This window comes from Chlorocebus sabaeus, chromosome 4 (genome assembly GCF_047675955.1).
Source record: "Chlorocebus sabaeus isolate Y175 chromosome 4, mChlSab1.0.hap1, whole genome shotgun sequence".
In the NCBI taxonomy this organism is placed as follows: Eukaryota; Metazoa; Chordata; class Mammalia; order Primates; family Cercopithecidae; genus Chlorocebus; species Chlorocebus sabaeus.
In genome coordinates this window covers 52,231,947-52,244,108 of record NC_132907.1, presented here as the reverse complement: position 1 = coordinate 52,244,108, position 12,162 = coordinate 52,231,947, and the positions used below count along the sequence as shown (strand labels likewise).

Sequence of the window (12,162 nt, the reverse complement as noted above, 5' to 3'; positions counted from 1 at the left end):
ATTCCCTCTTCTGAACTTTTAAGGACCCTAGAGAGCACTACTAATGAGCACTTACCCACATTGCTTTGTAATACCATTTTTTACTCTTTCCTTCTGAGGCAGGAGGAATTCCTTAGACATCTATGAATCCCCCATAGTGTCTGTCATTATGTTTTAGACATAACCAATTCTCATTAAATATCAATGTAATGAATATAAAAGGCCCAAAAAACTACTCAGATGGGAATTTGAGTCTTATTTTAGCCTGAAATTAGGGGACCACATCTTACTTATCTTTATATCTACACAGTGTTGGTGCTGGATGTAATGCATCGCTCTGCCCGGAGCACACATCAACTTGTCTCCTCAGTTTCTTTCACCATAGGCTGGGAAAACAGCCAGGTCTAAACTTTCACTGTTCTCTGGGAATCTCTAGTTTGGGGTGATTCTCTGTACTGTTTTAATGAACATTTTTAAAATGTCCCTAAGTCTCAGAACCTTCATCTATAGAACGGGCATAATAAAGTACCTACCATAGGAATCAATTGATGACCAGGCATAGCATATACATTCAATAAACGGAAGGTTTTCCCATAGGCAGAAGTACCAAATGGCCTCTTAGCAGTCTTCAGACACTGATGATATTGTCCACCAATGTGATATGTTTTGGAAATGGTGTTGCTAAAACACCTCTTCACAAAATATTTGTGTTCCAATTTATTGAATCAGACTATCAAGCACCGTACTTGGACTTCAGCTACAACATGATGTTTAGAACAATTAATCTTTTTTAATCCTCCATTTTAGGAATATTCAAGAATGGACTCAAGAATGGAAAGAATGCCCTGATTATGTTTCTGCTGGGGAAAACAGCTGTTACTTTAATTCATCATTTACCTCCATCTGGATACCTTATTGTATCAAGCTAACTAGCAATGGTGGTACAGTGGATCAAAAGTGTTTCTCTGTTGACGAAATAGGTAAATCACAGGTTTTTGTTTCATTTGACATAGTTTTACACTAAATAAATGGGGAAGCCTGCAAGGTCCAAGTATAATCAAGTAGGAAGACTTCGTAACAGTGTTCTATAGATACATGGAGATCTGTTTTACAGGAGATGGGATCAGCTGGTGAACAAGAGGAAAAGGGCAGGGGGAACTTAAGTTGACTTTAACATAAAGTAACCTGGCAGTAAATGTTGTGAAGAAAAGAATAGGAACCTTGTGGAGTCTTTTCCTTTAGGATATCTTTGAAACTGTGTTGTGTTCTTATGTTCTACTGCAAAGGGTAAACTTAATATATTCTTAGGATTTCTTACTTCCTAATTATTTGATAGGATGCTTATATTCAGATTCACTGAAATACATTGGCCTTTGACCTCTACCATTACTATAATCAAAGCCTAGATTTTCTTTATTACAAAGCATAATCATTCTGGAATTTTACATTTACAAAACAGCCACAGTCACTTTAAAGACATGTTTATAAGATCTCAGAACAAATACTGGAGACAGTCAGCTCAGTGAACTAAGTGAAAGATCCAAACAGAGGATCCTTTGCCCATCGTATGGACACAAGGTGGAAACAAAACAAATAAAACAAACAACTATAATTAGAATATTCATGTTTATACCTTAATAGTATAACAGCAAAATAGAAAGAATCAAAGAAGGACATTGAGTAGCTGAAATTGGTGCCTCAAAATCTATCCACAAAAGCTAATTTGTTGCTTATAGGAATTCCTCATTGCTTCTCCCAAATGTGGTGTTCTTTTATGTGGTTTTCTAGGCATAAGCTGACTGGAAGAGATAGGAGTATGTGGCTAGAAGTTACAGATAGAAACAAATAAAATCTAATAGGCTGACTTTAAGGGAGAAGATTAAGAGACCTGTATCAAGCAGTAAAGATAACCCAATTGCTTTGCAAAGACAATTTAGTATGTGTCCTTAACATCAGTGGTATAGCTGTTGAGCTGAAACTAAATGGGATAGCAGAATGGGATAGTAGCAAGAATACTGGGTTAAAACCCATGTTCTAACTCTGTTCTCTGCCAATAGTATATGACCAGTCCTACTCGTTTACCTGGCTGACTTTCACTGAACACCTGTCATGTGTCAAACACTGTTCTGGTGGTGGCGGTTATAGAATAAGTACGATACAGTCGAAGAAGGGAGTCAGGCATGTTCACAGATAATTGCAGTGCAGCGTGATAGGTGTTAGCCTGGAAATACGTGGAATGCAGAGCTGCAAAGGTGGTGGCCAAATGTGTGAATGATTGACAGGCCTGAGGGATGAGGAAGGGCTGCACAGAGATGGTGACAGTTTAGTTACCTCTGAACTGGAATTGGACTCTCCCTATTTTTAAAAAAGTGGTTACCCACAGTGGTCAAAAGCATGAGTGAGTGTTGTCAGGTACTGCAGTGGACTTGCCTTTCAGTAACTACTAAGTTCCAACAGTAACAAATAGCACATGTTCAGGGACTCAGGAGCAGTTAGAAAGCCCTCCTAGTCAGCTGGAGAAATCTTCAGTAGTTGTTCGTGCCCCAAAAAGGAATTTGGAGTTTAACTGTCACAAGGTACCTTTGAGGATGTTTAAATAGGGAAATGACTTGAGAATAGTAATAGCTAACAGTCACAAAAGACTTACCACGTGTCAGGTATAAAAACCATCTTTTGCAATCGCACTTTACAGATAATGAAACCGAGGCGCAGGGCATTTAAAGGACTAGTTCAAGTAAAACAGCTAGTAGGTAGAGCTGGGATTTGAACCTCCAGCCTCCATGCTTTTACTCTTGAGGCTTTGCAGTACCACTTGTCTCATTATCAATGCCTCAGAGAAATTAATCTTGTTGCAATGGGAAACATAGACTGGAGTGGGACAGACTAAAGGTAGAAGAAGAGGTTAAAAGACTGAGATCTTCAAGGTAAAAGATTATGACAGGCAGCTACAACTAGCACAATAGTTGTGAGAGAAGGTGCTGAGAGTGAAAGAAAACAAAGAACTAAGGTAACCCTAATAGATCTTGAGAAAGTTGTCAATCATCATAAGCCTCAGCTTCCTCATAAAATATGTATGTATGGTACTACCTCACAGGGCTGTTCTTTGGATTCAAAGTACTGTATTAGTTAGACATTTGTCATTCATTCAATTCATTCAGCAAATATTTATTATGTTCTTTTCTCAGGCCAGTCAGTGTTCTCCATACTGGGGATAGAAATTGTCTTCCCTGGTGGGATCTAATCCCAGTGAGGGCGGAAAGTGACACTGCTATGGAGAAATATAGAAAAGGAGAATAGGAGTGTTGAAGAGGTTGCAGTGTTGAGTTTTCAGGATTGGCATCCCTGCGTCAGTGGCATTTGAATAAAGAAGGATTAGAGAGGATAATAATGTGTGTGTCTCAGGGAAGGGCATTTCAGCAAAGGGGCACAGCCAGAGGAAAGATCTCAAAGTAGAAGCATGCTTTTCCTCACTCAGTGAACAGCAGGCAGGCGGTGGGGTGGGCACAGAGTGAGCGAGGAGACTGGTATGAGACCAAATGCCACAGACAAGACAGTCAAATCTACCCAACCATTGTAATGACTTTGGTTTTCACTTGGAGTGAGGTAGGAAGCCTTTGGAGGGTTTTAGATGATGAGTGATGTGATCTAATGTGTTAGGATAATCACTGCGTCATTTCACTTGAGGATTGCATGGAGAATAGACTGGAGGGGGACAAAGACCAAAGGAGTTCAGTAGGGAGACAAATGCAGCAAGAAGAATCAAAAAGGATAATGGCTAGGACCAGGTTATAGTGGTGCAGGCGGTGACATGGTTGGATTCTGTTATATCTTGAAAGTACAGCTGATGGAATATGGATTAGTGAGGCAAAAATGAGCCAAGGACGAGTTCATTGTTTTTATCCTGAGCAACTAGAGGAATTGAGTCCTCATTAACAGAGGTGGGAAAGAGGAAAGGAGAGCAGGTTTTGGAGAGGAAGAGCAAAGGTTTGTTTGGGGATATACTAAGTTTCAGATATTTTTAAAATACCTCACAGGAATTGTCAATACAGCATGTAGATGTATGTGTAGAGGTAAAGGAGAGGTCATTATTATGCCTGTAATGGTGATACCAAGCCTTTTCCAAAAGGACCTTGTCTCGTATCCTCTATTTTTCAAATGTAGCATAAGTAATAAGTTATAAAAAAAATCTTCCATTAAAACCAGTTTTATAGTTTGGTCACTTTAAAGGGTTAAGCTTTGATTATCAGGATTCCTGAATCTCCAACAAATCCAGAAAGTTGAGGAATTACTGCCATTGTATCGGCATATGTAGTTTGGCCATTTTGCATATCCTTCCAATTTAATTTTCAAAATGTAGTCATGATTCATCAAATTTTGACTCTCCCTGTTTTTAAAAAGGTGGTGTCGACCCCAGAGGACAACAGCATGCTCCTCCACCATAAAGCCTGTTTTCACGTGGGTGCACACAAGAGCTTCCCTCTTTGGCCACCAGATTTGACAGTCAGTAGGAGCTCCTCACTGTGTGTATCTGTAGAGTTATCTCCAGTCAACCCTAGGGATGCACACTTTGCAACACTCTAGGTGGCCTTCTGTATATGACAGAAAAACTAGCAATAATTTACCGGGAACTATCTAGAATATAAATTTAGACATAGTTCCTGGCTTTGAAATCCATATTTTTCTTCATCAGCCTTTGAGAAATTGTGGTCTTTGAGGTCCTAATAAGCAAAATGCAACACATTTTCCTGGGACTGTAGAGTATATCAATAGAACCTGAGGAAAACAGTGTTTCAAGTTGTTCATGTGACAGTTAAGAAAAAGACAGAAAACACTGAATCGTCACCACTTATGAGACTAGCATAATGCCTTCTTCCTTCTTATGTCAGAAGAAAACATCACATGTGGCTAGGAAGACCACAAAGCTAGGGAGCGTTAGCAGAGTGTGCTGGAAGATTGTATGAGAAGATTGAAGAAGAGTAAAAAAGGATAATGGCTAGGACCAGGTTATAGTGGTGCAAGCGGTGAGACATGGTTGGATTCTGTTATATCTTGAAAGTACAGCTGACGGAATACGGATTAGTGAGGCAAAGATGAGCCTTTCAGGGAACAACACAGAAATGAGATAAATGAGGTATCTGCCCCCAGGCCATACATAGTTGCAAGAAAAAAGATTTCTCTACCCCTAGTTCCACAGCAGCCTCATGTCTAAATTCCGTAGGTTTTTCTGACTCTGTTTTTTCAGTTTCAAGCGAAAATGAATTCATTTGCCAAAATCCCGATGCATTTATGATATCAGAGCAAAAAGAAATATAAAACATGGCAGATCTTGAAAATAGTGATCAGATTTTTTGCTCCCAAAGGAATTTTTGTAAGGGCTTATTTACAAGTTAAAAACAAGTCACTTTTGAGTTAAAAAAAGTTACTCTCTTATAAAGTGAAAGTTATAATAAGGAAAATATTGGAAGAAATAAGAGTATGAACGATCAAAAATGTAGAAAGTAATTTGGTCTTCTGAGAAGAATGCCTTCCATTAATAATAAATTGTGTCTGTCTGTGTACTAATGCTCTGTTGAATTGCACAGTGCAACCAGATCCACCCATTGCCCTCAACTGGACTTTACTGAACGTCAGTTTAACTGGGATTCATGCAGATATTCAAGTGAGATGGGAAGCACCACCCAATGCAGATATTCAGAAAGGATGGATGGTTCTGGAGTATGAACTTCAATACAAAGAAGTAAATGAAACTAAATGGAAAATGGTAAGATGTCACTACACCTTACACTTTGACTTTTCTTTCTATTTCATCAACCTCTCTCTCATTTATCATTAGACTTTCTTTTGACCTAATACCACATGTTCATGCTGTATGCGCCATAATTTCTTATTTGAGAAAACATGATTTAATCGGTAAAATATCTTGAAATTCTGTTAAGACAGGAGATGCTTATGTATATATGGAGACCTGTGGAAGGAAAGGAAAACTATTTCTCCATTCATTCTTGAGGTCCCATTTAACTTTAGAGTAAAATTATAGACTGGCCACTTAGCTGTCTTTGGGGATGTGGATAAAAATGGCAAAGTTTGTGATCAAAAGTCAACAGTGACTATGGCCAAATATTTTCCCATGATTTCAGTTGCTGCTACTCAAAAGACTCCCATTAAAACAAATTCATACGTGTTTACAGGAAACAGAGGAAGGGAATTTGTCTCTTAGAGGTTTCAGAAGGATGTTTTGTTACATACCTCAGAGAAGAATCAAGCTGAGATTCTTACATAGGCAATTAGAGAGCATGGTACTGGTTGACCTCTGAATCCCTCTCTTCCTTACCAAGCATATGGAACTCAGCACTTCGATAAAATTCACGTGGCACATAACAAGAGGAAAAACAGGAGTATCATGCTGCTCCCAATGTAACTAACTCTAAATCTGTCTAACCATAGCCACAGCCACAGCCAAACCAAGCAGTTTCTGGCCACTCATCAGGTGATGCCCAGCAGCCTGGCACAGATCACTCCCAGAATTTTGAGACACCAGGACATTCAGTGAACCACTGAAAAAGATGCCAATTTTGTCATTAGAGGAAAGTTAAGTTTGGAGAAACTTTGAGTAGTTGCAATACTGGACTTTGGGGCTCTATTTTCTGAATCATTTTAATTTAGATATCTGTTCTGTAACTTGGTACAAATAAAAGGCCTGGTTGGATGCTAAGTCAAACAAGACTGTCTGCATCCAAGCTACAACCAAACATTATTCAGCAACAGGTACTGAAATAACTACTATGCAGAAGGCACTGTGCTAAATACCTGAGGTGGCGGTTCTCGAAGTGGGAACCACAGACCCCGAGGGTCCCTGAGACCCTTTCAGAGAGTTCAGTACTATTTTCACAATACACTAAAATGTTATTTTATTCACTATGCTGAAATTTAATTTAATGGCACAAAAACAATGCTGGAAACACTGCTGGCACCTTAGCATGAAGCAAGGCAGTAGGATCAAATTTTACTAATAGTTATTATATTCTTCATCATCATGCACTGACAGTAAAGAAGGGGGAAAAAGCTAGTTTCATGTATGACGTTCTTGATGAAGCTGTAAAAATTGTTAATTTTGCTAAACCTCGACCTTTGAGTACATAGCTTATTAATATTCTGTGTGACATGTGGGAATTACACATTAAGCATGTCTGCTGCATACTGAGGTATTGTATTTGTCTTGAAGAAAAGCGCTTAAATGACTGAGCTGCCAGCTGAACTAGTTGCTTTTATTGCTTGGAGCACCATTTTTACTTGGAAGACAACTGATAAACTGGCAGATGGTTATTCATATTTGAATTGGCAAACATTTCTCAAAAAAGAATGAGGTGAGCTTGTCGCTTCAAGAAAAACAACTGACTGTATTTTTTGCCATGGAAAAAATTTGACTTTTCAAAGCAATTCATTTTGCCTTTTTGGAAAATTTGTGTCTCCAACCGTGAGCTTGATAGTGTTTTAATATTTGAAGACTTTTCTTGAAGAGATTCACGGTGATATTAATGAAAGTGATTTTTTAGTTGTATTGCGTAATAAAATGTATGAAATTTAGAAAAATCTACAAGTCAGTGAACCAATATTTTCCAAATGACTAATATATTATGTAATTAAATCATGCATGGGGAAATGATCCGTTAAAAGTACTAGATAGAATGGTGAATTTTTTTAATGATCAAAAAATTTTTTGTATATTTACTGTGTACAACTTTTTTTGAAATATGGATACATTGTAGAATGGTTCTATCACAGTAAGTAACATGCATTACCACACACACCATTTTTTTGTGCGTATTGAGAACACTGAAAATCTACTCACTTAGAGATTTTCAAAATACAATACATAGGCATTAACTATAGTCATTATTTTGTACAATAGATTTCTTAAACTCGTTCCTACTAACTGAAAATTTTAGTTCTTTCGTCAATATCTCCTCAACTCTCCACCCTACCCACAACCCCTGATAACCACCATTCACCTCTCTACTTCTGAGTTCAACTTTTTTAGATTCTGCATATAAGTGAGATTATGTGGTATTTATTTTTCTGTCTCTGGATCATTTTTCTTAATATAATATCCTCAAGGTTCATCCACGTTGTCACAAGCGACAGGATATCCTTCTTTTTTTAAGGCTGGTAGCATTGCATTGTATATATATACACCACATTTTCTTTATCAACTTATCCATTAATGGAACATAGGTTGATTCTATTTCTTGGCTATTATAAGTAATGAACATGGGAGCCCAGATATTTCTTCAACATACTGATTTCATTTTCCTTGGATATATACTTAGTAGTGGAATAATATAATGGATCACGTGGTAGTTCTATTTTTAATCTTTTGAGGAAGCTTCATATTATTTTTCATAGAGGGTATACTAATTTACACTCCCACCAATAGTGTGCAAGGGTTCCCTTTTGTCCACATTCTCACCAACACTTGTTATCTCTTCTTTTTTTGAAAATAGCCATCCTAACATCTTTGTGCACTCTATGCCTTCTGTGAGCTGATAGCTCATTGTGGTTTAAATTTACATTTCCCTGATGATTAAAGATGTCAAGCATTTTTCATATACCTGTTGGCCATTTCTATATCTTCTTTTTAAAAAATTATATTCAGGTCCTTTGCCAGTTTTTTAATTGGGTTATTTATTTTCTTGCTATTGAATTGGTTTAGTTCCTTATATATTTCAGATATTATACTCTTATCAGACGTATTCAAATATTGTCTCCCATTCCATAGAGTGTCTCTTCACTCTGTTGATTGTTTCCTTGGCAGTGCAGAAGCCTTTTAGTTTCATGTAATCCCATGTATCTTTTCCACTTTTGTTGCCTTGCCCAATGGAGTCATATCCAAAAAATCATTGCCCAAACCAATGTCATGGAGCTTTTACTCTATATTTTCTTCCAATAGTTGTACAGTTTCAGGTTTCACATTTAAGTCTTTAATCAATTTTGAGTTTATTTTTGTATATGATATAAAATAAGGGTATGATTTCATTCTTCTGCATGTGGATGTCCAATTTTCCCAACAACATTTAAAGACAGAATCCTTCCCTTACTGTATATTCTTAGCACCTTTGTGATACATCAATTTACTATGAATGTGTGGATTTATTTCTGACCACTTTATTCTTTTACATTGGTTTATGTAATTTTAATGCCAGTACCATGCTGTTTTGATTACTATAGCTTTATATTATGTTTCGAGGTTGGTAGAGTGATAATTTCAGCCTTTTTCTTTTTGTCCGAGATTGCTTTGGCTATTCATAGTCTATTGTGGTTGCAGACAAATTTTAGAATTGTTTTTTCTATTTCTGTGGAAAATGACATAGGAATTTTGATAAGGATTGCATTGAGTCTGTAGATCGCTTTAGGTAGTAGGGACATTTGAACAATATTAGTTCTTCTAATCCATGAACATGGGCTATCTGTTCATTTATTTGTGTTGTCTTCATGTTTTACAGTTTACAGTGTACAGATCTTTCACCTCCTTGTTTAAATTTATTTCTGGGTATTTTATTTTTATTTTTATAGCTGTTGTGAATGGGATTTTTTTATTTCTTTCTCAGATTGTTCCTTATTAGTGTATAGAAATATTACTGATTTTTATATGTTGACTTTGTATCCTGCAGCTTTACTGAATTTGTTTATCTGTTCTAGCAATTTTTTGTTGAAGTCTTTAGGGTTTTCTATATATAAAATCATGTCATCTGTAAGCAAGGACAATTTAATTTTTTCCTTTCCAATTTTGGATGCCTTTTATTTCTCTCTCTTGCTTAATTGTTCTGAATAGGATTTTGAATTGAGTAGAGTCGAGTCGAATAGAGGAGTTACACTGAATAGAAGTGGCAAGAGTAGGCGTCTTTGTCTTGTTCCTTGTCTTAGAAGAAAAGCTTTCCACATTTCACTGTTTATTCTGATGTGAGTTTGTTATACATGGCCTTTATTGTGTTGAAATACATTCCTTCTATATCTAATTGTTAAGAGTTTTTATCATGAAAGGATATTGAATTTTGACAAGTGCTTCTTCTGTATCTACTGAGATGGTTTCATGGTTTTGTTCTTGGTTCTAGTAATGTGATGTATTATGTTTATGTATTTGTGTGTGATGAATCATCCTTGCATCCCTGGGATAAATCCTACTTGATCATGGAGAACGGTCCTTTTCATGTGCTTTTGAGTTAGTTTCCTAGCATTTTGTTTAAGATTTTTACATCTGTATTTATCAGAGATATTAGCCCATAATTTTCTTTTCTTGTAGTGTCCTTTCATGGTTTTGGTATTAGGGTAATGCTAGCATCAAGAAATAGTTTGAAAGTATCCCCTTTTCTTCCATTTTTTGGAAAAGTTTAAGAAAGATTGGTGTTCCAGTGAAGCTTCCAGTGAAGCTCTCAGGTCCTGGGCTTGTCTTTGATGACAGACATTTTACTACTGATTCAATCTCCTTACTTATTATTGGTTTATTTAGATTTTCTATTTCTTCAAGAAAGTTTTAGTTGGTTGTTGTGTGTAGGAATTTATTCATTTCTCATGCATATAATTTTTCAGAATGGTCTCTTATGAACATCTGTATTTCTATGGTATTGGTTGTAATGTCTCCTCCTTCATTTCTGATTTTGTTTTTAATTTGAGCCTTCTCTCTTTTTTTTTTTTATGACTTAGTCTAGCTAAAGATTGGTTGATTTTATCTTTTCAGAAAAACTTGTTTCATTAATCTTTTCTACTGTTTTAATGTGCTAACTCAAAAGCACATTAAAAGGATCATTCTCCCTGATCAAGTAGGATTTATCCCAGGGATGCAAGGATGGCTCATCACACACAAATACATAAACGTAATAATCACATTACTAGAACCAAGAACAAAACCATGGAACCATCTCAATATTTTCTACTCTCTGTTTCATTTATTTCTGTTCTGATCTTTATTATTTCCTTCCTTCTATGAACTTTATGCTTAGTTTACTCTTTTTCTCGTTTCTTCAGGTAAAATGTTAGGTTATTAATTTGAGATCTTTCTTTGTTTTCTGATGGAGGCATTTATTGCGATGAAATTCCATTGTTCTTCGAACTACTTTTGCTGCATCCCTTAAGGTTTGGTATGTTGTTTCCATTTTTGTCTCAAGATATTTTTTGTTTTATTTTTTAACTATTATTTTAGGTTCAGAGTTACATGTGCAGGTCTGTTATATAGGTAAATTGCATATCACAGGGGTTTACCATACAGATTATTTCATCACCCAGGTAATAAGCATAGTACCCAGAAGGCAGCTTTTTTATCTTCACCTTCCTTCCACCCTCTACCCTCCAGTAGACCCTGGTATCTATGGTTTCCTTCTTCATGTCCATGTGTTCTCAGTGTTTAGCTCCTACTAGTAAGTGAAAATATGTGGTATTTGTTTTTCTGTTCATGTATTAGTGTGCTTAGCATAATGGCCTCCAGCTCCATCCACGTGACTGCAGAGGACATGATCTTGTTCTTTTTTATGCCTGAGTAGTATTCCATGGTGTACATATACCATATTTCCTTTATCCAGTCTACCATTTTCTTTATTCCACGTCTTTGCTATTGTGAATAGTGCTATGATGAACATAAACATGCATGTGTCTTTAGGGTAGAACGGTTTATATTCCTTCGGGTTTATACCCAATAATGGGATTGCTGGGTCAAATGACAGTTCTGTTTTAAGTTGTTTGAGAGGATGCTAAACTGCTTGCCACAATGGCTGAACTAATTTACATTATTACCAGCAGGGTATAAGTGTTCCCTTTCTCTGCAACCTCACCAACATCTGTTATTTTTTGACTTTTTGAGAATAGCCATTCTGACTGCTGTGATGTAGTATCTCATTATGGTTTTGATATGCCTCTCTCTAATTATTAGTAATGTTGAGCATTTTTTTCATACACTTGTTGGCCCATGTTTGTGTTCTTTTGAAAAGTGTTTGTTTATGGCTTTTGTCCACTTTTTAATGAGACTGTTTTTTTTTTGGCTTGTTGATTTATTTAAGTTATTTATAGATTCTGGATATTAGACCTTTGTCAGACGTATAGTTTGCAAATATTTTCAGCCATTCTATAGATTGTTTTTTCAGTTGTTTCTTTTGCTGTGCAGAAGCTCTTTAGTTTAATTAGATCCCATTTGTCAAT

General features: G+C 36.4%; 1 protein-coding gene across 1 annotated transcript in view; it reads left to right on the top strand.

Annotated features, from left to right (window-relative positions):
- Window positions 1-12,162, top strand: part of GHR (growth hormone receptor) — a 297,735-nt gene that overhangs the window by 270,179 nt on the left and 15,394 nt on the right. The window contains exons 5-6 of the mRNA XM_007961486.3: window positions 787-959; window positions 5,562-5,740. Coding sequence (XP_007959677.2) covers window positions 787-959; window positions 5,562-5,740 — 352 coding nt within the window. The remainder of the gene's footprint in view (window positions 1-786; window positions 960-5,561; window positions 5,741-12,162) is intronic.